The sequence below is a fragment of the Gekko japonicus genome, unplaced genomic scaffold (genome assembly GCF_001447785.1).
Source record: "Gekko japonicus isolate JY-2015 unplaced genomic scaffold, Gekko_japonicus_V1.1 scaffold302, whole genome shotgun sequence".
NCBI lineage: Eukaryota > Metazoa > Chordata > Lepidosauria > Squamata > Gekkonidae > Gekko > Gekko japonicus.
In genome coordinates this window covers 111826-139209 of record NW_015170283.1, presented here as the reverse complement: position 1 = coordinate 139209, position 27384 = coordinate 111826, and the positions used below count along the sequence as shown (strand labels likewise).

Here is a 27384-nt window from a genome sequence, read left to right as displayed (position 1 = left end):
GCGCACAAGTCGGGTAAGGTGAGCAATCCTCCAGAGGATATCACAAGCCAGACGTGAGTGGGGCAGTGGCAGGGGCCGGCACAGCACAGGTCCCCTTCCCCCAGGCTGCACAGGCCTTCCTGGGTCCACCAACAAGCGCAGGAAGCCCCAATATGGCATCCACGCCATTTGCCCTTGCGTTTTTTAACCTGGCTTCAGTGGAATGGTATTTACAGGCATGGAGATCAGCCTGGATGCCCCCTTTCAGCCTATCCTCCCACCATTGGGGCTCCCCAGGATCCAGCCACCCAGGGCAAGAGATAGCACAGGACTGGGGTTGGGGCAGGAGCAGGCAGCTGAGGAATGATCCCAGAGACACCGGGAGTGCAGAGGGAGTTCTCCCTCCTCCAGATCTTCTTCGGAAGGCAAGCCTCCCTCAAGCAAAAGCGCTCTAGGAAAAGCAGGCACTACTGCCAAGCAGTAGGTGTAGCTGAAGGAGAGGATAGATCCTCAGCCATCACTGTAGGGTGATCAATCTGTGCCTCTCACAAATGAAGGCACCAGACCCCAAGCTAAGGGGACTCGGGCTCTGAATCTGAGGTTGAGGAGTGCCACTCAGCAAAGATTTCTATAGCACCCAGCTCAGAGGACTCTGATACTCAGGGCAGTCCTGCAGGGCCTCTCAAATGTGTAAGCAGATTGGCTGAGTTGAAGGGACTTGGACCCAGGAAAATGGGCACTAAACCACAACATCTTATGGAAATCTCTGCCCAATTCAGGATCCTAATAATGGACCCGCTAGCACCGTGGCACAACCACCAGGTCCCCAGGTTCCTGGAACCACAAGCAGAGGCCAAGGATGTGTTATTACACCAGTGGCCAGAAGGCTTACTATATGCCTTTTCCCCCAACCCCCATGATCAGCAAGGTGCTGAACAAAGTGCGAAGAGTGAAGGCAGAGGTGATTTTCATTGCCCCCTTTTGGCCAAGATGTCCATGGTTCTTGGAGCTGGTCAACATGTCCGTGGACACCCCATGGTGTCTCCCAGTCAGGGCAGACCTTCTGTTGCAGGGACCTGTACTGCACCCGGACCCAGCCTGACTCCAGCTGATGGCATGGAAGTTGAGCAGTGGGAACTAGAAAAGTCTGGCTTACCTAAGGAAGTGGTGGATGTCATGGTGCAGGCAAGGAGGCCAGCAACCAGGTGAATTTATAACTATACTTGATCTGCGCTCAGGAAGTGGGCCAGCAACCAAAGCACAGATCCTTTAAAGCTGTCTTACAAGGATATTCTCTTCTTGCACCAAGGTTGGAAGCAAGGACTGAAACCAAATATGCTGAAAGATAAGTAGCTGCTATGGTGGCAGTCCTGGAATGCATAAGTACATTACGAGATTCCTTAAGAGAATGGTATAGCTAACACCCCCGGTGAGACATAGATTCCCCACCTGGAGTCTAACTAAAGTCTTACAAGCACTCACCAGAGCACCATTTGAGCCACTAAAATCCACGGAGCTTTCTATTGTGGAAGGTTGCCTTTCTAGTGGCTGTGACCTCCACAAGGAGAATTTCAGAACTGGGGGCTTTGGGAGAAGAGTGCTACAGCAAGTAGGGGATGAGACTGGAGTAAGGAATGTCTTGGCTAATACATCCCGCCCCGTCAGTTAGTTTTGGCATATAACCAGCTTGGATGACTTCTCCCACTGAAGAAGAATGAAACATTGAATTTAGCTGAAGGTTTCTTCAGTTGGACAAAGTCATCCACTCCCCCCCCCCAGAAAGTAGAAAGGGAGTGGGAGGTAGAAGTATTCTACAACTATTGATAGAACTAGGCTATGGGATGACTGGAGAGGTGGTCTCGCTCTGTCTCAGGTCAATCGCACAAAGATTTGCGTAGCTCTGCCTGGAACAAGAAGAGGTGGGACTAACCAGTTTGGATGACTTCGCCCCACTGAAGTGAAGAAACCTTCAGGTGAGTCCAATGTTTCATTACACCACTGGCCATATAAAATATTATGCATTGTTAGTATACTACTGCAGTACAAGTGAACGTTGTTTTTATCAGTGAGCTGAAAGCAATTCTTTGTAAAGTAGAGCAACTTCATGTCATGTAATCTCTAAATTTGCTCTGGATTATAGCTAATTGTGTCCTTTTAACAATATATTTTAAATACCTCAAACCTATGGGGAAGCCCCTGTAATTTGATTCCCTCCCCCCAGGGGGGCAATACTTGATAGTTAGAGAATGTGACATTTACAAAGGAAGAAAATGGGGAAGAAATTTAGGTTGTCAAAGTCTTCAAGCGCTTTAAGAAATACCAGCTAAAAATGTTCAGTGATATACAAGGCTCTGCCTGTTATAGATCAGCATTTAATAGTTCAACAGGCTGCTTTTTTCTCATAGTTCAAGAATAGGTAACTTATCTGTAGTGTCATAAAAATGTATAATGACTTAGTGAACATTGATTGTCAACCCCTTCACTTAAGGTATTATACCCTGAACATTATAGCACAGGAGATAGTCACAATAGCACAATCATTATCTAATATTTTATATTCTAATAGCAAAGTTGGGAAATCTTTGGCTACTTAAATCCGGTGACTAGATCTGTGAACGAGCAAGACAGTTCTTTCTACAAACCTGAAAAGGGCCCCAGGTTTGCAGAAAAATGTGAAATCTAAACAAAATACATTGGGGGCTTTAAAAATCTGAAAATGATCAAAGGGGAGTGCCTGTAGCTTTAATCCAGGGAGTCCCTCAGTGGCTGTTGTTTGGCTACAACAGTATTCCAGGCTAGGTTTCAGTGAGTAAAAGGTAGGGGAAGGGGCAGGGCTCTTTCCAAGCCTATTTTGGCCTTTGAGGGAGGACTCATTAGGGCCAGGCCTGACTAGTGTAGCTAGCTCTAGGTTGGGAAATTCCTGGAGATTTGGGGGGTGGAGCCTGGGGAGGCCAGGGTTTGGGGAGGGGAGAGGCCTCAGCCAGGTATAATGCCATAAAGTCCACCCTCCCAAACAGCCATTTTGTTCAGTTGTAATTCTGGGAGATCTCCAGGTCCCTAGGTTGGCTTAGTAACCTCTGAGTGACTTGATACCACTTGATATGCATGACTGAACTAGGCCTGGCTGCTTGCTACTGTTCAATAGCAGACACTCTATGAACTCCAGTGTGGTATAACGGTTAGAGCTTTAGAGCAGGGTCTGAGAGACCCAAGTCTGAATCCCCATCTTGCTGCAGAAGCTCACTGGGTGGTTTTGGTCACATACTTCCAGCCTGATCTACCTCACAGGGTTGTTGGGAGATTAAAAAGGAGGAGCAGAGAATAATGTATGCTGATTTGCTCTCCACTGTGGAGAAAGGCAGGGTATAAATGAAGTAAATAATTAAAAAATAGCTGAAGATGAGAGGCAAATAAAATATAGGTTGGTGAATGGATGAGAAGAGAATGGGGCAGGGAACTGTGGCACATTTACTGGGCCACAGTTTACCTTGGTAGAGGCTTTGGGGGTGGATCTTAAGACAGAGAGGCAGATAAAGTTAGGTGGACTGGGCCAGGAAGATGATAGGGTTGCCAACTCCAGGTCAGGAAATTTCTGGAGATTTGGGTGTGGGGCCTGGTGAGGGTGGGGTTTGAGGAGGGAAGGGATGCCATCCTCCAAAGCAGCCATTTCTTCCAAGAAAACTAGGGTTGCCAGCCTCCAGGTGGGGGCTGGAGATCACCCAGAATTACAACTGCTCTCCAGATGACAGATTGGTTCCCCTGGAGAAAACGGCTGTTTTGGAAGGTGGACTCCTTGGCATTATACCCTGCTGAGGTTGCTGGAGGGTTGCCAGGTCCTATTTTCTCCCCGACGGGAATATTTGGAGAGTGTGCCAGGAGGGAACAGGGCTGTCCCTTGATGTGATGATGTCACAGAGTGACATCATCACAGGGACACAGCGCCGTGTGCGCACGCCCCTCCCACTTTCCCCCAACCATTTAAAAGGGAACCTTTATCAACGTGACCCTATCTTTGGATACTTAAACCTGGAGATTGGAGCCATAGATAGACAAGATGGATCTTTCTACAAACCTGAGGGAAGTTCAGGGTTTGCAAAAAAATAATAATTGAAATCTACACATATTTTAGGCAGTTCAAACCCTCCAAAATGATAGAAGCAGCACCTGTAGCTTTAAGAAATGAATGCCCTCAGCCTGTTGCTAGCATTGCCAGCTTTCCAGCCTTGGCTTCGGTCAATAAAATGCAGGGGAGAGGTTCTATTCCAGGCCTGTTTGGGCCTTTAAAGGAAAACTCATTGGAGGCAAGTCCACCAACAACCACCAGGAGACTTGCTACCATGTGAATTGCGTGACTCACCCAGGCATGGCTACTTGCTATAGTACAACAGCAGCCATCCCACAGCAGCCAATCTGGTGTAGTGGTTAGATTTTCAGATTAGGTTGTGGGAGACCCAAGTTTGAAGCCACGCTCTGCTGTGGAAATTCACTGGGTGACTGTAGGCCAGTCACACACACTCAGACTAACCTACCTCACTGGGTGGTTGTGAGAATAAAATAGAGGAGAGGAGAATGATGATGTAATTTGCTTTTGTTCCCCACTGGAACAAAGTGAATTATGTAAATAAATATATCTGAAGAGGGAAAGCTAAAATGTAGGTTGTTGGTGGGTGGGAAGGAGAGAGGAAAACAAAAAAGGTGAGGTTATGGGGGCTTCCAGGAAAAGAGAAAATGGAAACAGTATGGGAAGGGGGGCATAGAGGAAAAGTGAAGTACCCCCTACTTGAAGGTGCCTCACCATGCAACTGGGTCCAGCCTGGCCAGCATTATGGAACTTTGCCCAGCTCTGCCACTAGCACTCTACAACTGGGGGCTAGGCTGGTTGGCTGGTGGGTTGGAAGAAGAGAAGGAAGCAGGAAAAGGGAGAGGCTATGGGGGCTTTCAAGAAAGGGAAAGAAAGAAGTGGGGGAAAGGAAAATGTAAGTCTTTGCAGGGAACCCATTGGTCTAATGCCATGCAAAGAATAAAGCATCTTCTACATTTGGTGCCCTAGAATCACTTTATTAATCTTGGTTGATCCTGTAGATAGTATGGCCCTCTCTATTTTACTGTAAGCTTGCTGGCAGGGCCAGCATCTTGTGGTCTGACCTCTGAAAGATACCCAGTTTTACCTTTCTTGACATCCTGGTGTTTGTATGTTGTGTGTTATTGTAATCTGCTATTTGTCTGTTTACACCATGAGGGTTTTCTCCCTTCCCTCCTTGCATATTTTAGCAACTGAAGTTATCTAGTAGTGATGGTGTGATTGGCTGTCAAACTGTGTAGGTGTTAAAAAGACTGAACAACCCTGGAAACTTCCATAGGATATAGAATTTCAAGAGCTCTTCAGTTATGGGGGAGTATGGGGGGGGGAATTGTGTGTGCATCCACATTGATATGAAGGCAATGCTTAGAAACTGAAAACTATATAATTGGTCTGAGAGGTAAGATATGATGGCAGAATAATTTTGGATTCTTACTACAAATCAGCTTCCAAGAATATACTTGTTTGGGTTCCTATAGCATCTCATAGATCATTGGTACTTGATCCTTGCACTTAAAAGCCAGTCTTAGACAAATGTGTCATCAGTGGCTACAATAAATTAGATGCCAGTCCTTGGAGCTCCATGTCAAATTGTGATGAATTGTGGCATATTTATGCAAGGCTGTTTTAAACTGAGCAGTCATGTATGTTGGTTAAAGGAATGTTTTTTTAAAAACTAACCTGCATATCTTAACCCTTTACATTCCCCCCCCTGGAAATACAAAGGTCTCCATGCAGAATTAGGCATGCTTAAAATGACTGAAGTTATCAGAATGTGGCCTCTGAATGGCTGAGAGGCACTCAGGAGTTACTGGATTAGCACCATGATGCAATGATAATTCGTTTTACCTGAGTCCCAATATCCAGTCCTAGCCCTGTGGAATCTACCACCATAACTGTCAGAAGAGTCTGAATTAGCAGGGCAACAAAGTTGTTGAATCCAAACATTAAAGCATAGCGTTCCATGCTGAGACTGACAGCAATCTGAAATCTAAAATTAAACTGTATGTTACAATATCATCAGTAACATTTTACAGTAATAGTTTCACTTTTCCTTGGACAACAAAGGGATTGTAAAAGGCTATTAGGTGCATGGGGAGAAAGAGTGCCCCTCGTCTAACACTGGTGGAGGTTTACTCTGACACAAGCAGGATTCTATAAAAAGAGCAAAAAAAGCTGTGGAATGAGACGCTAAGCCAATATTGTAATCAATATACTAAGAAATTTCAAATATATATTGTAAAGCAAAATCCAAAAAGTATGGCAATACAATGCAAACAATCACTGGCAAGGAATCTCCAGTGTGCGATCTGAGCCTTCCTTCAATAATTTGTGCCCTGACTCAAGCAATCTGAAGTGGGAAGCCTGAAGGCCCAACTAGATGAGATGGCCAGCCCTAGGAGGGACACACCACCATTTTATAGCAGTGAGTTCCCACCAGGAAACTCCTTTTAACTGCACCACTGGGGCCTGATTTTGGTCAGGACCACTGTGGTACAGGGGGAGGAGGTAGTGGTGCCTCACTACCACCATTTTACTAACTAGAAACTGTCCAATGAATAATGCTGTCTCCTCCCTTGCAGCACAGAGGCCCCAACCAGAATTAAGCTCCTGTGGCACTGTTAAAAGGTGTTTCATTGTGAGAACTCACTGCTATAGCATGGCCTTATGCAATCTCATCTAGTTTGGCCCTAAGTTCCCTTTTCATTGCTATCTGCCCTCTCTCAGGTGGCAAAGCAGCTCCTATAGCTGCTGGCCAGATCTGAATGAGCAGGTTCTGATGAAGTAACCTTTGACTTATGAAAGCTCTTACTTAAAAAATTGGTAGTATTTAAGGTGCCACTGGAATTTTGTTCTACGGAAAAAAGACGGGTGCTTCTCCTGCTCTTCCCTTGTAGAGCCCAGTGAGCATTTTGCTTGTCAGCAGTGCTGTGAGCTCTGGCCATCTTCTAAATCAGGGGTCTCCACCATAGTGCCTTTGGCCACCATGATGCCGACCAAGTGTTTTTAGCAAGTGGGGTGGGGCCAGGTAGGGCTTTTGCCCAGCAAGGCTTCTGGTTTACTATGGGAAATTTGATTGGCTGTGCAATTTTTTTAGTATGTTGATTTGGCAGCAGCTGCCACCATAGCACAAGATCTGTACTGTGTTACTGAAGGTAAGCTGTGGCAATCATTTTGTGGCTGGCTCCACCTCCTGTGGCAGCCATTTTGTTGCTGCACCCACCACGCTGCGTCAAAATTCCAAATGTGTCCGCTGGCTCAAAAAGGTTGGGGACCCTTGTTCTAAATCCTCACACATTTGTAAGGTGTGTTGCTTAGTCTTCAGGGGTGACACTATTGGTGTCTTCATGGTCTTTGGGTTGGGGGGCTTTGAATTTGGTGGCTCTGTTCAGCCCTGTCCTAGAATAAGACGATGGAAGAAAAAAGGTGGGAGGTGCACTCTTTAGACATTGAGATAACTTCATCATTAACATAGGCTCAGTATAAAACTTACAGCTTTCTTTTTTCAACATAACCTAAGCTTAATGATTATATTACAGTTGTGGAGATGTAGGAGTTCTGGGTATGAGGTTTGGTCAGCATATGCAGCTGAACTGCAGTGGTGGAATGGGGCATACCACTGTGGAACACTAACCCATAAAACAAAGCTTCTTGTGAGTAGTAAACATCAAGTGAGCTTTCTGTGTCGTCTCTCGGTAGCTCTTCCACATCACAGGTTGTCTCCCTGAACTCCCCCCCCCTTTTTTTTTTGCATTGATGCCATGTGTCTAACGGTTCCTTGAGAAATGACCCGAACTGAGAGTTAAGTAATGGGCACGAATGGCCTACATCTACTTACGTTGCAATGGTTATCAGTAGCATGTAACACGCCTTGAAAACTACATAGGCAGCATAGCAGGCCCAGATGTTCCCGGTAAAATGCATCAAGAAGAGTGAACCAGCATCTAGTGCAGAGAAGATTCCCAGTGCCAGTTCCCCTGTTAGATCCCAGTTCAATTTTACATATCCCACAGCCAGCGATGTTATTGAACCTGGAAATACAGAGGCATTGAATACTAGTCACACTCTGCAGAGTGATGAAATAAATTAAGAAAAATGTAACATATTTTAAAAGCACAATGTTCCTTTGGATAAGATGGAGATACTTATACAATAATAATTCCAAAAGAGTAACTGAGGTATTGCAAACCCCCAAACTAGCAAACTTTAATGGGCGTGAGCTTTCAGCCTGTCTTTTCACACGTACAGCTTCACAGTATGAGTATCTAACTTTCTAATGTATGGAACCATGGGCCTGAAAGTGGGTCACCATATAAAGCTGCCTTATACTGAATCTGACCTTTGGTCCATCAAGGTCAGTACGGTCAGGTTGGCAGTAGCTCTCTGAGATCTCAGATAGAGGTCTTTCAAATCACCTATTGCCTGGTCCTTTTTAGCTGGAGATGCTGGGGATTGAACCTAAGACCTTATGCATGATATGCAGAGGCTCTTCCACTGAGCCACCACTTCCAGGTGGAACAGTGGGTTAATGGTGTTCACAATATCAGTTTTCATTATTAAGGTATTCTGAAATTATATTTTTAAAAATTCCAAGCATTCAAAGAGGCCAATAAACATAATTAAAGAGTTTATGCAAACAATGAATGATAAAATCAGCATGACAAGCCTACAAGTACAGCTGTCAGCTCACCAGTTGGTCAGCCAAACAGGGTTCAAAATAAGGTCCTTACAAAAGGTAAACAACTAACAGTGCAATCCTAAGGACTTTCCTGGGACTAAGCCCTGATGAATAACATGGAACTTCCTTCTGAGTAGACCTGCCTATGATTTCCCCCCAAGAGTACCTGCTAACTTCTACCAGTAACTCCTTCCAAACTCTAGAAGCCACAGCAGAAAAGGCCCTGCTCATAACCATCGATGCTCTAATCTCTCAAGCAACATTTAAAGACTGCAGCTGGTTTGTGGGCTGAAAACAGGGAAAAGTGATTTCTTTGGCATGTGGATCTCAGGTTGTGAAATCTTTTATGAGTCAAAGCCCAGCATTTTAATTTTGAGATAGAATCATAGGTAGCTAGCGCACCAGTAGAACAGGTCTTATTTGCCAGCATTTGTCAATAGGAACACAGTGGTATTCTGCACAGCTGTAGCAGTATACTGCTCTTCAAAAATTGTCCATTAAGCCTTTTAATTATTTATTTTCTCTACTGTCTGTGCAAGAAAACACCAGATAAATGGTTTTGTGGTTCCACCCACATACCCAAATAGCAAAATTCCTTTAAATTTCTTTCCAGCTTCATTCTCTTAGGTGCCATTTCATAGATAAATGAATTATACAGTCAGTTGACATTGGTGAGTAAAAATAACATACTTAATCAGAATATGTGTCAGGCTCTGGTCTGAAGGAAATCAGAAGGCTTATTATATTTTGGTTGTATAACATTTTTATCCTTCTCTATGCTGCACAGGCAGAAACAAAGTTTGACTAGCAAACATACATGCTGGATCTAAAATGTTAAGCTTACTCAGAAATGTTGCTATTGCTTCCACGGCTCCATTATAAACTGCAGAACTATGGGAAGGTGCTTTATCATCCCATAACACTTGAACGTAATTCAAGATCTGGTTAAAGCCTGCAGTGGCTAAAGCCCACCATATTGACCAATAAAGAAGTTTCTTTGTAGTGTAGCATTCCTTCAAGTCCTTGCACAGCTGCACAAGCACTGCCAGAAAGTGTTTTGGGTCTTGGTTTTTGAACAGTTGGTGAGTTTTCTGAGAATTTTCAGATGATCGCCTAACATCTTTGCCCTGCTGGTAATTTGGCTGGTTGGATGTATCTGATGGATTCTTATCTGTTGGCCCAATGGATACTTCTGGGGAAGACTTTTTATGAAAGAACATACTTTTTTGTGGCATTGGAAGAAAGCATGAAGATATAAATGCCATGGAGACAGAAGCCAATGATATGGCATTCAGATAAAAATAAGACACGTGGGCTAAAGAGACTAAAAGTTGCCCCAGCAAGGAAGCTGCTGTGGTTGATACCAAAGTGATACTTCTGCAATAACTTGTCACCTTCTGGTAATGGTCAACACTGACAACGCTGTATATGTAGGCATAGTAGGCCACCTCTGTAGCAGTCACCATTCCATAGGTAAACTCCACCAGCTGCATGGCCTGCACACCATGTGCAAATAAAAGCAACAGCCAAGTAATAATTAAGCTAATTCCCTGGATGATAATGACAGGCTTATAGCGTACGTAGTCTGTAAGCAGGAACACAGGCAGCAGCAGAGCCAAGTAGGAGTATGTCCAAACTGGGAAAACTTTCTGTGTTACCTGGAAGGGAAAAGGAAAAGGGAAAATCCTGTAACACAAACGGTGCAGTCCTATGAAGAGTGATTCCAGTCTAGGCCCCTTGAAGTCATTACACTTAGACTGGAGTAACTCTGCATAGGATTGCACTGCAAGAGACTGAAAATATATAATGGACAAACATAAGGATATATTTATTTAGTTTATTTGTTCAGAACATTAATCAGCTGCCTTTCTTCCCTGAGGAATTCAAGGCAGCTTACAGCATAGGTAAAACATCTATAAAATACATTAAAAGCATGAAAGCCAAGATTTAAAATCACAGTTTAGGACTGCTAATAAGATTAGCCAAATGCAGTCCTAAACAGAACACTCTTCAACTTCCTCCTAAAGACCAAAAGTGAAGGGGCCAGCCACACCTTCTTGTGCAGGTTGTTCCATGACGTTACGAAATTCTTAAGTATCATATAAATTGGCACTCCTTGGGGAAGGCCTTAGGGGCGTTCTACAGCGACCTAGGCTAATATCCTTCTGTGCTAGTGGCAGCTGCTAACCCCCCTCCCCCCAATTGATAAAGATGACTGGTGGATCAGATCAGTGATCCATCTAGTCTACCATCCTGTTTCACATAGTGGGCAACCAACCTATCACCGCAGAAGGCCTACAAACAGGGCATCTGTCTTCGATAAAGACAACTAAATTACAGCCCTTGAGATCATTTCTGTCTTAAGCCAATTCCAAAATGATATTAGCAATATGAAAGATTTTTTAAAAAAAACTCTCATGGGAAGGATTCCATGTGAACGGTCACAACGGCTACTGAGTTTCTTAAAGCTACAGGCTCTGCTTCTGTTATTGGCAAGGGGGTTAATCCCCAGTCAGGCCTGTAGCCACGAGGGGGATGACAAAGGCAATGTCTCCTCCTAAATGTGCCCTGCCTCCTCAGCTGTGCCTTTTTGTTTCTCTTCCCCCCCACCCCGCTTCCCAGTGAGGTGTGAGTCAAGCTGGAGCCTTGTGAGGCGGGGGGGGGGGGGGAAAGCAGAGGAAGTGGACACAGGTGCAGCCACCATGGAGGGACAAAGCCTGGCTGACATTCACACACGCCGTGGCTGGAGCAAGGGCGTGAGTGCCCCTGGAGAGACTGCTGCCATGATGGAGCCCTTCTTCGCTGAGGTGAGCAGGGAAGGGGGGCCTGAGCTGGCTTCCTTGAGAGTCAGCCCCCGGCAGAGGGCAAGGTGCCTGCCGTGGAGCACACGCCACACGGGAGTTGCCTCTTGGATGCTCAGCACCTCTGCACACGTGGGGACGGGATCCCCCCTTCTCCTCTATCTACTACCAAATGAGGTAGGTGGCCACTGGGAGATAGGGGTATTTGTTTTTAAACAAAATGGATTATCGTTTAACCTTCTGTATAGACTGATCCCTTGTAGAGACCTTGCACTACATCATAGCTCATTCATAAATAAATAAATAAATAAATAAATGATGATGTGCTCACTACCACTGTACTCATTTCCCCCCCCCCCCCAATAAAATTTTTCTGGCTAGGGGTCAGTCCCCAATGTACTTTTTTCCGATTTTTTTTTTGCAAACCTAGGGTCTTTTCTGGTTAGTAGAAAGTTCATGGCTTCATTCTCTGGATTTAAGTATCCACAGACCTGGTCACTCACTTCCATCCAGCCAGGGAAAACTTAGGTTGGTCCTGTATCTGATGACTATTTTAACTGGCCCAGATTGAAAAAAGTTGTTAAAAACAATAAATCTGGAGTATATACCCTAAAACTCCCCCAAATAAAAAACAATACAAAGCTTTTCAAAACAAATCACTGTGCAATCATGCTTGTATTCATGTGAGGTGAATGAATATACTGTTCATAGTTTTAGTGTCCCCCTCCAGAACTGAATTTAATTTAGTCAATTCTGTATTATGTGTTCACAATGGAATGGAGGATCTATAAGTGTGGTGTGTATGGACTGACTTGGTGTCTCTGGGACTTCACACTGTTAGTTCAGTAGCAGTAATTTCCCCCTTACCCCAGTTAGAAAGGTAGAGGGCTAAAAGTACCCTGTTCTTGTGTTTGGGAACTCAGAATCATAATTCACTCCCATCCCACATCAGCTTTGAAGTAGTTCCTTAACAGCAGGATTGCAAAAGAACTGTGCCTGCAGCTAATGGCTTGTGTCCTGAAAAGGTGATTTCCCAACAACAAAGAGTGCTTGCGGAGGCTGGGGCCCTGTTGTCAGAGCAAATTAGTGATGCAATCCAGGAAAACACAGTCTGGAAAAACCCAAAGCTAATGTACATCCCAGTGCAGGTAAAGAGTTTCACTGTACCTCCTCAATGGTCAGATTTTTATCAGGTCCTGTTAGATATGGTGTGAGGAAAGGCTCCGATGGTCTCATCATGACGAAGAAGCCATACATGCACAGGATCAAGGTGGGAAAAATCCAACCACTGCTTTGTATTTTCCTCCAACAACCCATGATTCTTCTAGCTAAAACAGAGAAAATATCATATGAACAAAGGGAAGTAAAGAAGCTTTGGGGGCAGGAGTCGTCTTGTACCCTGCTCAACGAACTACTTTGCAAGGAAATCTTTAAGTGAAGTATGGAGTGTAATGGACATCTCAAAAACTCTAGTTACTTTCAGAGGGTAGCTGTGTCGGTCTGCAGTAGAACGGCTAGATTCAAGCCCAGTAGCACCCTTAGAGGCCAATAACATTTTGAGGGTAGAAGTTTTTCAGAGGCAAAGCTCCCTTCATCAGATATCCGAAGAAGAGAACTTTGATTCTTGGAAGCTTATACCCCAAAAATCTTGGTGGTCTCTAAAGTGCTAATGGACTTGAATCTAGCCGTTCTAGTTATTTTGTGCTTGATTGGATTTTAATGGCGTATGAAAGGCTATCTGGAAAATCTATATTGGCAAAGTTTCCATTCCAGTTTAAAATTTAACGATATCCGATTGATGTGGCTGTATTATTGTCAAACAGATGATGGCTGCGGAATTTGGAACTTTGAAATCTTACCTGTCACTTGAGTTCACTGACCAGCCAGACCGTCAGTTCCTAACTGCATGGGTTTCCAGCAACATAAACAATTCCTTAAAACACCCTCTCTTGAAAGGAATCCCCGTTGTCATCAGTGGTGTCTACTTCTAAATAAGTGCACTCAGGGCTGTAACTGTTTTAAAAATTTGTTTCTGGGTAGCATTTTTAGGCAGGTGTGTAGTCAAGTTATTGGGGATCAGGGCTATAATTAATCTGTTATTAATTAGTGCAGTACAGCAAACAAATTAATCTGGATCTGTCATAAACTACCATTTCTGACTGTCCATTTTAAAAAGGCACAAGTAGAGTAAAGCGATGTCTGTACAACAGGGGTGCTCAACCTTTTTGTGCCAGAGGGCGCATTTGGAATTCTGACATGGCACAGTGGGCACAGCAAAAGAAAGGGGGGGGGGGAAGGATGCCACAAAATGGCTGCCCCAGGAGGCAGAGCCAACCCCAAAATGATTGCCACCGCTTAACTTCAGTAACACAGTGCAGATCCTTGTGTTTTGTTGGCAGCTGCTGCCAAAGCAACATTTTAAAAAATGCACAGCCAGCTTTGCTGGGCAGAATCCCTACGTGGCCCTGCCCACTTCCTTAAAACACTTGGTGGGCACCAGAACAGGTGTTGGCACCTACAGGCACCACATTGGGGACCCCTGCTGTACAAGAACCTTTCATCCTCCTATACTAGTTTATTTCTTGCAAGCATTTTTTTTTAATTTTGGGCAGCATTCAAAACTGGCACTCCCCCCCCCCCCCCAAATGCAGTCTGGAATTCATTCTGTCCCCTAAGGACTAGTTCCTTATTCCTATCATGTGTATACCAGTCTCTTTCAGATATTAATATGCAGAGTATTCCTGAAGCAGCCATCACTATGCTTTTGTTTGATGTTTGTCTTAAGAGTTTATAAAAGAAAATTAATGTCTGATATATATATATATATAAACAGATTAAATTTGAGCATAAAGGAATCTGACTTAAATGGCTACAGATTACGTTTTAACTCTTACTTGTTCTGCCTTCTAGGAAGCAGACTAATTGTCCATAAAGGGGATCATCCTAGGTTATTGAGTGGTGGTGGAAAGGGTCATCAAGTCGCAGCTGATTTATGGCGACCCCATAGGGTTTCCAAGGCAAGAGACGTTCAGAGGTGGTTTGCCATTGCATGCCTCCGTGTCATGACTCTACTATTCCTTGGAGGTCTCCCATCCAAGTACTAGCCAGGGCTGCTGCTGCTTAGCTTCCAAGATCTGATGAGATCGGGCTAGCCTGGGCTATCCAGGTCAGGGCAGTTTATTGAGTAGATAGACTAAAAGCATAACTCTGCCATCAGAATGATGAGATCTGCTTATGATGATATAATAGTTCAAATTGGTGCTTGTTTTCCCTACAATAGTGCTCACCTTGCATTGTTATGCTGCATTCTATATGACATATCTGGTTGGCAATGTAACCTGCTTGAGGGCAGAAAGGGTGTGCACTGCTTTCACCTCCTCAGATTCTTTGCACCCCCACACTGAAAGCTGAGAACAGTCCTCATACAGTTAGGCTATTCCCAAACACAGGGACAGACAAAGGAGACACATATGTGTTAATCTCTGGTAGTGCACAAACATGCCAAGAGTTAATAACTTTGTCAAGTTTTAATTTATATTTTTGTCAAAACATGCACACAAAGATGTTTTTGTTCTGGCTGCATCAAAAACTTATTCTTTAGACTCTAGCAATATACAGACCAGGGCTCTAGTCGGGGGGGAGCTCTCAGGTACGGAGCTCCGGAAGAGAACCTCTAGGAGGCGGGGCGGTCACGTGTTGAAGCCCCGCCCCCTTCTTTACCCCGCCCTCTGCTTCGATCCTCATTCCGTTTGGGAATGAGGATGAAGCAGGAGGGTAAGTAGCCGGGCCTTCTGACACACTTCCGGTGATGTCAGGGGGTGTGGCCTTCTGTCACTTCCGGTGATGTCAGGGGGCGTGGCATATGCAAATAAGTTATGCTAATGAGTTATGCTAATGAGCTCCGGCAGCTCTTTTTTTACAACAAGACCCCTGATACAGACTAATAGGGATGGGCACGAACCGGCTCATGAACCTACATTTGTGACTAGCTGGACACAGTTCGTGGTTCACAAACTGAGGTTCATGCCATCCCACTGCCACGAAGCTCCCATAACCCTCCCAGGAGGCTTTGGGAGGTTTGTGCGGTTTGTGTTGGCAGACATGTTGGCACCTGTGGCACGGCTTGGAGAAGGCATTTAAAGAGACCACGGTCTCCTTAAATGCCTTCTCCAAGCCGTGTCACCATGGCACCACATTTCAGCAAGGTAACTCAGAAGGCTTGGAGTTCACTCGTGAGTTATATCACAGTTGCACAGCTTGGAAAAACCATTTAAACGGAACCCTTGAAATGGCTTTTGCAAGCTTGGGCTCTCCCCGGATTCTGAAGGTATCATTGGTATTTCATCCAGTTTCTTTAGGCTTTATTAAAATGGTCTCAACTGGATTAGCTTTTTAAAAAATAGATGGGGAATTCCTGTGCATCTTTATGAAGTACAAACACTTCCTACTGATTTACTACAAAAGAAATCAAACCTCAGGCATGAAATGAAGAAGGAGGAGAGGTCTAGAGTGAAGTAAAGACCCGACATCATTTGTTTAAGGAGGAGAGGTCTAGAGTGAAGTAAAGACCCGACATCATTTGTTTGAAATAAACATTGCTCTTTCTTTGTTTCTTTGTTTTTTCTTTTATTTATGTTATCATCCACCTTTCTCACAAGGACTCAAAGCAGAGCCAGTACAATCACAAAAATGGGACACAGTAACTCATGCATTAGGATTTCAGAAACCTGGAACCATCAGAAAGAACTGAAGCATTAGCATAAGTGATAACATGACACATTAATGGTACAGAAATTACAAAAATAGGATCCTAGTAACAATAATTACACACAGTCGTATAGACCAACAGTCCCAACTCATTTATCCAAGGAAGTTTGTAACACTATTTTGTGCAGTGCACAGAAAAGCCCTCTGGAATAGTTCAGTTTTGCACACTTTACAGAAAGCCAGGAGAGGGGGAACTTTCCTGACCTCTCAGGCAGGGCCACTTCACAAGGCGGGAGCCACAACAGAGAAGGCCCATTTGCAGGATGGCACGGGCAGAAGCCCCTTCTGACTTGAGCAAAGTTGTTGTGGCCGTGTTGCTCCTCCTACTTGGGGTGCTCTACGTTTTTTTGAAAAAATTGGGGGGTGGGGGTGGAGTGAATTCATAAGGCTAAGAATAATTGCACGTTTACATAGCAGCCAAGAAGGTATTAATTGGGGAGAGGAGGCAGTAACCTAAATCCAAGAAAGGCACAAGAAAAAAATTGGAGGGACCGCTGAGTGAATACTTACATTAAAAAGAAGAATGTCATACCTTGAAGCTAGATATCAAACCTATCCATGTAAAAGGAGAATTCTACAGCAAACACAAAACATGGGAGAGAACTCTTCCAGACATAAGAACAAGGACAGCTGATGTCGCTTTAAGGCAACAAAAATGGGTTTCCCTTGCTTTTTGCCTTAGGTTTCATGTAGAAGGAATGAGGTTGGGGTACTGGGCTGTTTAGGTCAGGTTTTCTCTGCAGCGTCAGTTGGCCGGGGGGGGGGGGTTGCTCTGGAAAACCCCCCCCCCCAATCTTTCATTTGGATTTGGGTTTTCTTGCATGTTTGCAAATATAGCCATTTGTCCTGTCTTGTAGAGGAACTCTAACACATAAACACCTGAATGAAGTTGCTGTCTAGTGAGCCAGACCACTGGTCTATCGAGGTCCGTATGCTTTCTTCTGACTGGCAGTCGTTATCCAGGGTCTCATGCAGAGGTCACCTTTCTCGTCACCTGTTACTTCATAACTGGATGTGGCGAGGATTCTGCATGTAAAGCAGATGCTCTGCCACTAAGCTATGGCCTCCTCCCTTCTCAGTGACGCTGCCTTGCAATTCCTACAGACGTTTCGCTTAAGGAAGAATCTGCAGTTCTGCCCTGCATTTCAAAGCCGCAAAAATTTGCTGGCACTTCTACTACCCTTTGTTTACTATTACTAAATAATTTTCTCTTCTCTTTAGTATCTCTGATCTTCCTAGTTTCTCATGCTGCATTTTCAAGCAGACTGCTCACAGAAATATATCTGTCTTTCCTTTCCTTCTCCATTCTGACAACTCTTTCTTCCAAGCAGTGCTTACCTTGGGTTCCAGGCTTTAAAATCCAGTTGGTATTGAACCTTTTCAATGTGGTTTATATTTCGGATCTCATTTTCACTACGCTGCAGGTCTCTCTGTCGTCTTGGCATTTCTCACTCTGCAGGATGTCCTTGCAGTTAAATCTCATTGCGCTTGTATTCTAATTACAGTATTTGGTGTGGTCTCTTTTTTGATTCTTTCCTGTTACTCTGGTCTTTCAAGTTCTAATGCTGCCACCTCCCTGAACAACTTCACAGCTGGCTTTATTTCAGCATCCACTTTTTTAAAGTAAAGAATCTTGAAAGCACGCTTTAATTCTGGTATTTTAGTAACATGTGTTTCCTGTTCTTTAGCACAGTAGAAATTGTATCAAAAAGGGACTGATGATGGGGCCTTCACAAATATAAAAAGCTGAGCAAAATGCTTTATGTAATATAGTCTGACTCATGACACTGGGTTTGTGGCCTGATTCTGAAGTAACATTTTCTATTGTGGAGACTGTTTTTGACAGAATTCTCAAGGAACAAAACAGGTGGGAACAGGGTTGCCAGACTCCCGCAACCCAAGTCCTGAGACTCATGGTGCAGCACCTGATGTTATGTTACATCGAATACTGATTATAGCATTTGTATACATTACTTTAATTGCTTCATCATCTGTGAATATGTCTAGACACAATTATGTGACATTGAAGAGATTCACTATACACTATTTTTCTTAAAAAGTGGAAATTAATTCAAAAATGATAGCTGTCAGTTTTCTGTAGCAAAATTAAAGAGGAATTAAGTAGACTAAAAAAATTATTCCAGTATCAGCTGTCATAAGTCGGGGGTTCTGATAAATCTGATGAAGTGAGCTCTGAGTCATGAAGGTGTGTGCTGGAATGAATTCTGCTACAGTTAAGGTGCCCTGGACTCTGGTTTAACATGAAAATTAACTATACAATAAACACAAACTGTACCTGAAAGGCTAGTGCCAGATAATTGCCTCCCACCTTCAGTTCACATGTCAGTAGTATTTAAGGTTTACAGAGCAGCTACAAGCATGGACAGCTTCAAGAGAGAATTAGATAAACATATGGAGCAGAGGTCCATCAGTGGCTATTAGCCACAAGGTATAGGTAGGAACTCTCAGTCTGGGGCAAGTGATACTCTGTATTCTTGGTGCTTGGGGGGGGGGGCAGCAATGGGAGGGCTTCTAGTGTTCTGGCCCCACTGATGGACCTCCTGATGGCACCTGGTATTTTTGGCCACTGTGTGACAATGGGGAATTTCAGACAGCTGATATCTTGCGTTTCAGGAACTGTTCACTAACGGTTTCTGTACTGACAGAACCATTTTAGTAACGGTTCCCTAATGGAATATATTGACCCTTTCAGACACAAACGCTCCTGTCCCATTAGGGAAGCGTTCCTGAACTGTTTTACCTGCAAACTGCTTCCAAGTGGTCTTCAATTTTCTATACCGTTCCTGAAGTGCTACAGGGTGCTGTGTAAAATGCCCTGGAGTGTTGGACTGGAGGGGCCTTTGGCCTGATCCAACATTGGCTTCTCTTATGTTTTTATGAGAAGTCTTTTTAAAAGCCATCAATCTTGTGGCCTAGCTGAGGGCTCTGAGATTTCAGTTGGAGGCCCTAGGGGCTTCGGCCTACTGGTAGAGCATCTGCTTTGCAAGCAGAAGGTCTCAAGTTCACTCCCCAGCATCTCCAGTTAGGTGATGTGAAAGACCTCTGCCTGAGACCCAGGTAGGGTTGCCAAACCCCCCGGTTTGCCAGGAGTCCCCCATTTTGGGGGGGTTCTACCCACCCCCAACACCCACAGCCACCCATCTCTCTACCTTTAAGTGTGTGCAACCCGTGTTTCATCCCTAGCGCAAACTCCACAAGCTTGCAGGGAAAAGCCAGCTTCGTTCTTAAAAGGGAAATGCAGCTGCTCTTAAAGGGGAAACGCCGGCTGCTGGCTACTTTAACTGCAGGGAACTGCCGTTTCTGGAGATCCGGCGCACGGGCAGGTGGGAGGATGGCAGACGTCCCCAACGTGACGTCATCACGTTGGGGATGCCCCACCCCCTCCAGGAACGCCCCCAAAGTCCACCGCTGGGGGTGGAAGATGGACTTGGCAACCCTAGACCCAGGGGAGCCGCTGCCAGTCTGAGTAGACAATACTGATTTTGGACCAAGGTTCTGATTTAGTATAAGGCAGAAGAAGAAAAGAGATTGGATTTATATCCCGCCCTTCACTCGGAGTCTCAGAGCGGCTTACAAACTCCTTTTCCTTCCCCTCTCCACAACAGACACTCTGTGAGGTAGGTGGGGCTGAGAGAACTCTTTCCAGAATTGTCCTTGAGAGAACAGCTCTGATAGAACTATGGCTTGCCCAAAGTCATCCAGCAGCTATAAGTGGAGGAGTGGGGAATCAAACCCAGTTCTCACAGATTAGAGTCCACACACTTAACCAGTTCACCAGACTGGCTTCATATGTTCATGTGAATGACACCCCACATTTTAGCCTCAGGTCAGAGCCTGAAACTGGCAGCCCTACATTGGTTTGAATATCTCTATATATTTTTCAGCAAAGAGCTATGATGGGTAAATGACACATACCTGATTTTCAACTCAAATTAAACAAGCCTACCACTGAAAGTCATTATTTGTTTTAGAAGGCAGATTAAAATTTACATTGGCATTTATAATTCATTTCTTTTATTAGATTGTTATCCTGCCCTTCCTCCATGGAATTTAGGGTGGAATCTGTACTGACCACACAACGGCTTTGCGAGCTAAATTAACTGTGGGGAAATGACTGGTCCATCTAACCCAGTGAATTGCATGGCAGAATGGGGACCTGAACCCATCCTGATTTGATACTGCATGAGCTTAATGTTAATATGATGGCCTTTATAGGATTCCTTCTAGTCCATTGATCCACCCCTCATTATCTACTTTAAATAGGGTTGCCAGACTCTGGGTGAGGCCTGGAGTTCTCTCAGAATTACAACTGCTTGCTGGGCTACAGAGATCATTTGCCCTTTAGGAAATGGCAGTTTCAGAGGAAGGCATCATGTCCCTGTCAGGTCCCTCTGTTCTCTAAATCCTACCCTGTCCAAGCACTTCCCACAAGCTGGTAACCCTAACTGTAAACCAGAAACCACTGTTAATGGCTAACCACATTTTTTTCTTCTTAAAGATACACTGGTATAGAGTGTATACCACTTGTATAAAGGTATACAATACTGAAAGAACTGTGTATTTCATTTTCTAGGTATTCCTGATTAAAATATGCTAGTGTCACATCTGAAGTGCCATAGCTGTGAAAGTTTGGGCCTTACATATTCCATGGGAAGCACTGTATAGTTTGGGATTATAGAGGATATTTTTAAAAAATTCTGTTGAGGCACTGTCTCAGAGCCTTGAAAGAAGATTTATATTACCACTAAGCTGCAGTGGCTCAAGTGGTTAAGACGCTGAACTGCAGGCTGTGGAAGGTCAGTAGTTCAGCAGTTCGAGACCCGAGTTGCCGCATGACGGAGTGAGCTCCCGTTTCTAGTTCCAGCTCCTGCCAACCTAGCAGTTTGAAAGCAAGAAATTGCAAGTAGATAAATAGGTACCACTTTGGTTGGAAGGTAACAGCGTTCCGTGCGCCTTGTTGTTTAGTCATGCTGGCCACATGACCACGGAAACGTCTTCGGACAGCGCTGGCTCTTCGGCTTCGAAACGGAGATGAGCACCGCAACCCTAGAGTCGGACTCGACTGGCTTTCGAGCAAGGGAACCTTTACCTTTAGGCAAGGTTGCCAGCTGCAACCGTTGATGAACCAATGGAAGAAACAGAAATGGAATAAAAATAAACTAATATATAGGAGAAGATAAATTATACTGTATATGTGCTTTGTAATTTCTCAAGTAAGAGAATCATATAGGCTTTGTGTGTAAGACAGGGATGACTCACATAGCAGAGAATCTCAGAGACACCCCCCCCCAAGCAGATGACATGAAAGCATCATTGTCTTACTCTGCTGATGCCTGATGAATTACAGACTGAGAGTGAAGCCAGTGAAAAGCTGATCTTTTCCAAAGGCTGAGCCTGATCTCTAGAAAATATAGATTTGCACAAACCTGTTGGGGGGAGAATCCTGTAAAGGTTGTGAGGTGCCAGAGAAGTAGAGGGAAAGCGGGTAAAGAGCTTGGGCAGAAGAACTAAGTAAATATTGTGGAAATCTTTATAAATGCAAATAATGCTTCTAATACACACTAGCGTGTTTTGTAGAAGTCTGAGCATACCCAATAACAAAAATACTAATAGAATCTACCTACCTGACATCAACGGTTGTAGTGAAGTAAGACTAAAATGTGAGGGTCCCAAACTTCAGGGGTTCAAAATCTAAGAAGATAATGAGAAAATTGTGGCTGGTTATTTGATAGATATACATGAGCAGGTCTCTGCCATGCTTAGCTTGTATAGTGGTAGATCAGTCTTTTGATAGTAAGGCCTGTATTTTTAACACCACCAAGACAGGTGTTATGGTCTTGCTGATGACACAGGGCTACTATAGCAACTCCCTTATTTGATCTTCATCCAGGATAGTGACCTAAGCAGCATAGGCCACAGAAAGGCTATCAAGAATCAGGCACAAAAGGGGAGTCTTCATGGACGTGCGTTGTATTGGTTAGTCCAGAGGTCTCAGACTGAGTAGGAATCTTAAAGATAGTTTATTTGTTGTTGTTCAGTCGCACAGTCGAGTCCAACTCTTTGCGACCCCATGGACCAAGTCCCGCCAGGCCCTCCTGTCTTCTGCTGTCCTCTGAAGTTGACTCAATTTCATGTTCGAAAGATAGTTTATAGGAAGGATAATTTGAAATGTTATGTGTTTGGCATTTGGGCAGTTATTCCGTTCTTCTACAAGAAGAATGCTCACTGTAGCGCCCAGCCTCAAAATAGCACCACTCTAGCAAACCTGGAGGACCACAATATCACGCAAGGTGCACACATCCCATTCACCATCTAGATATAGTATTCCAAAGAAGGAAAAAATGCTGGCAAATTTAAAGGCCTCTCCTACTTGTGGTCCACTGGTTCCCTGAGAACACTACAAATGCAGAGTGAAGTGCAGACTATTTTTCTTTAATTGTTTATAAAATTCTCATCCTGTTTCCCATGAGATTGTTGCCCGAACTGATTTTAAAAACATTGGGCCTTTTCAGTAATTTTCAGTGGCAGTTACTGGTTTAATATATCTATTAAATATGTTGCCCAAGGAGTATAGCCAGAAGGAGAGATATTTAATGTTATATATAATAACTGCCACACGAATTTTATTGGCCCCAAAGTGGAAATTAGATATGACAAGAGGGGGACCCGCGATACTCGTGGGGGGGGGGAGGAAGCAGCAGGAGTAGGGAAGTCGGCGCTGCTCTCTCTCCCTTCCCCCTGGCCCTCGCTACTCTCCCCCCCCAATCCCGGCACACCTTCCAAAGCAGTCCGGCCGGGCGAGCTCTGCCGGGGCAGGCGGCGGGCTTCTCTTCCGGGGAAGGAGGCAGTGACGGCGTGGCAGGAGGAGGAGGGCCCGGCAGGGGCTCGGCCACCTCATGGCTCGGCGGGCTCAACCTGTTGCAAGTAGGTACGTGGGGTGAGCCCCCCTGCTCGCCGCTCCCCGTTCCCCTCGCAAGCGGCGGCGGCCTTCGTAGAGCGTTCCGTTAAACATCCCCCCGAAATTTTTTCCAACATTTAGCATTTTTGTGCACACGTGGGGACTGCCCCACGTGTGCACAAACCTCTCCCTGCCCCCCAAGTGGCCCCGGAGTGCGGATTTAGATATCCGCACAGACGGGGCCACTTGGCTATTAGATATATAGATACCGTTAAGGGAAGAGTTAGTAGTGAAAGTGCTAGATTTAGCACAAATGGACACCTTGAGCTTGAGATTGCAAAATAAATCCGACGAAGTATTTAATAAAAGATGGGTTAAAGTATATGAATGGCTGAGAAGGATAAATGTGTAAGATTCTTCAATATGTGTTAATAAGGACTTGATAAGCAAACAATGAAAAATCAGATGTAATGTTTGTGGAAAAGGTTTATGGAATGTAAAGTATGTAAAGACTCTTTAATATGTGTTAATAATGGCTTGATAAGCAAACAACGAAAAAGCAGATACAATGGAAAAGTTATATGGAATGTAAATTATGTTAAAAGTAATAAAAACTATTTATTAAAAAAAAGTAATTTTCAGTGGCAGTTAGAGCACCAACCCTAAAGACCCTTTTTCTTCCTTATCTGTATATAACTTTATTAGATTTTAGTTTTATTTTAGATTTAATTTTAGTATGGAAGTCTGTGACAGTGCAGTCCTAAGCAGAATCACACCCTTCTACGTCCCCTGAGGTCAATGGGCTTAAGGGTGCCAGATTCCAGGTGGGACCTGGGTAGGGTTGCCAGGCCCCTGGGTTCCCTTGATTTTGTGGGCTCTTCCCACCAGCAGCCAGCTGGCCAGCAGGGGGAAACCCCACCCGCAAATGCCCCAAAACACAGCATGATGATGTAACTTGGAAGCGACATCATCATGCCACCAATGTCGGGGGGGTGATGCTCTAGTTTTTGGGCAAAACTCTATGGTAAAATCAGCTACAAGCCAGAGAGTTTTGCCCCAAAACTAGAGTGTCACTCCCTGACATCGGCGACATGATGATGTCATTTCCGGTTGACGTCACTGCACCCTGCGTGCCTGGACAAGACTCTTGGATTTCCCGTTGGCAGAAAGGTAGGATCTGGCAACCCTAGATCTGGGGATCCCCCAGAATTACAGCTCATCACCAGACTACAGAGATCACTTCCCCTGGAGAAAATGGATGCTTTGGAGAGGGGACTCTATGGCTTTGTTCCCCACTGAGCTCCCCCCCCCCAGGCTCCATCCCCAAATCTCCAAGAATTTTCCAACCTGGACTGGCAATCCTACTCCCTTCCCACTGCTGGTGGCCAGGGTGGACCTGGCAACCCTAGTTTAGAACGATGTAACTGTGTTCAGGACTGCTGTTATCAGCTGAGATGTGGCGGCCCACAATGCAGAACTAAACCAGGATACTAATTCAAGGTCTAGCAGCCAATTTATGGGTTCGAAGTTGTGAGTCTGTCCACTAATGGCAGAGTTGTACCAGCATTAATTAGTTCTGGGCACCACACCTTAAAAAGGATATTATAGCTTTGGAAAAAGTGCAGAAAAGGGCAACTCGAATGATAAAAGGGTTGGAACACTTTCCCTATGAGGAAAGGTTAAAGCGCTTAGGGCTCTTTAGCTTGGAGAAAAGACGACTAAGGGGTGACATGATCGAGGTTTATAAGATTATGCATGGGAAAGAACAGGTAAATAAAGAGGTACTTTTCTCCCTTTCTCACAATACAAGAACTCGTGGGCACTCCATGAAACTGCAGAGCGTTCGGGTTAGAACGGATAAAAGGAAGTACTTCTTCACCCAAAGAGTGATTAACACTTGGAATTCACTGCCACAGGAAGTGGTGGGTGCTACAAGCATGGACGGCTTCAAAAGGGAATTAGATAAGCATATGGAGCAGAGGTCCATCAGTGGCTATTAGCCACAAGGTATAGCTAGGGGCTCTGGGGCAAGTGATGCTCTGTCTTCTTGGTGCTTGGGGGGGGGTCAACAGTGGGAGGGCTTCTAATGTCCTGGCCCCACTGGTGGACCTCCTGATGGCACTGTTATTTCTGGCCACTGTGTGACACAGAGTGTTGGACTGGATGGGCCTTTGGCCTGATCCAACATTGGCGTCTCTTATGTTCTTATGTTCTTATGTTCATTAGCAGAACAGATCCACAGGATCCAACCCGATGCATTATTATTAGTTGATTTCTATTCTGCCTTCCTGTTGAAAAGACGTATCCAGGATACAATAAATAAAAACAACGAATACATATAAGTCATTAAAACTACAATAAAAACAAATAGGTAATTAATCATTAATATAAAAAACTTACTTCGCTTATAAAATGAGCACTTTAATTATTGCTCAAATGTCTTATTCCTAAATATTAAACCATGTTTAAAATACAAAAAAAAATGTATTTGTGAGATCCACAAGTGTACAGAAAGAGTCCAGGAAACAGCATCATTCATATTATCTGGTGAACTATGTAGACAAATCACTTTCTTTCCAAAGAATAGATGTTTGTTTCCCAGAATTCTAGAATAATGAACATTTCTTTTCAGGTCTCAGAAATCAAAGATGACTCTCGCATTTATCATAAAGTTTTTATTTTTCTTCCTGTACATTTTATTCTTTCTCTACAGCTCTAAAATGCTTGTTCCCAGTCTCTACAGATGAGTTGTTCACTTTGTTTCGAGTGTCTTGGGCAAGGTACCCCCTCCCAGTATTTCTTCCTCAGTCCTTAAGCAACAGAATTTTAAAAATAAACTCACATTCCCTGTTCAGAATAAAATATACAAAGCAAATGTTCTTAGTTTTCTAATTCTTTTAATTTAAACCTACAGAATCTGATTAGCATAGTGTCCAAAAGGGTTGGGAGAATGTTGTTTAAGCATTCCGCAGTATAGATGCAAGGCAAGAGTGACATTCATTTTGCGCACCTGTATTAGGTATTTTTATTACCCTCTCTCATTATTTTTAATAACTGCCACATTTCCGGGCATCTTACTGCTCCCCCCACACACCATGCATACATCTGTAAAAAGTCTATCACACCATTTTACCCACCTTCTTCTTGGCTGATTACTCCCACTGCAGTTTATACTGTCACAGAATTATGAATTTAGTGACAAGTTTCCAAACAGGCATCTGATCCACTGTAGCTCAAGCAGCCTTTGCGAAGAAAGTAAGCTGGTAAACATCATGATGGAATTACTGCTGCAGTATCTACTTGATACAAAGTCAAAATGAACTTTGCTTTCATGGAAATTCTGAGATAGCAGCAACAGTTTCCTCAGCAAAGCATGGCAAGCAGTGTCCCTCTAAGCTGAGTTAGTGTGAGCTAGCTCACAGTTTATTAGCCTCCGGCTCACACATTTTTGTCTTAGCTCAGGAAGGATGGCTCCAAAACAAACTAATTTATGCAGTAGCCAAATCACTCACTCACAGCTTTAATGCCAGCAGCTTACAAAGTTGAATATTTGCTCACAAGACTCCACAGCTTAGAGGGAGCATTGATGGCAAGCCATTAATTCCACACAAAATACACTGCTCCTCTCCCATGTTGAAAGAAAACTACATTTCATTTATGCTACACAGAATTAGCTAAGTGTAGGTCTCACAAGGGCATATTTTCCATTCAGTTATATGATTTTGTTTCTGGTTTCTGCACAAATTAACAGCACAAGACCTTAGGCCATTTTTTAAAATTTGACACAAAATACCTTCTCTCCTGTCTGGTCCTGATGCTAAAGAGACAAGAGAATTAGGGGAAAACTGGCTGTGATCAGCTGGCTTGCTCTCCTATTAAGTCCCTAAGAACTGTCATTGGCTAAACATCACTGTATTTTACAACAAGTCTCTGTCACCACAGAACTACAGTGTCACAAATACCTTAAGGCCAAACAACACGTAATGTGTATATTAGTTGCAAAAAGCAGCTGCGGTACAATATGGGAGGGGTACACTATGGATCAAGGCTGTGGTACTAAATGCTCCCTTCCCTTTACCATTTCCCCTGTTGGAATTGCCCTTCCCTGGGATGTTTTAAGCTCCCAGAGGGGAAAAAGAGAGGTACAATACGTGTACTT

The 27384-nt window shown here is 44.1% G+C and overlaps 1 protein-coding gene across 2 annotated transcripts in view; it reads right to left on the bottom strand.

Moving 5' to 3' along the window:
* SLC19A3 (solute carrier family 19 (thiamine transporter), member 3) overlaps positions 1-17743 on the bottom strand; it is a 20787-nt gene extending 3044 nt beyond the window's left edge. Inside the window, exons 1-5 of one of the 2 annotated variants that reach the window (XM_015417836.1) lie at positions 17645-17743; positions 12707-12867; positions 9583-10396; positions 7899-8091; positions 5909-6050 (exon numbers count right to left, since the gene is read on the bottom strand). In XM_015417836.1, the coding sequence (XP_015273322.1) occupies positions 5909-6050; positions 7899-8091; positions 9583-10396; positions 12707-12856 (1299 nt within the window). In that variant the 5' untranslated portion in view covers positions 12857-12867; positions 17645-17743. Of the gene's footprint in view, positions 1-5908; positions 6051-7898; positions 8092-9582; positions 10397-12706; positions 12868-14826; positions 14893-17644 lie in introns of those variants that run through there. The other variant, XM_015417835.1, reaches the window with a different exon arrangement.
* Positions 17744-27384: the final 9641 nt, after the last annotated feature.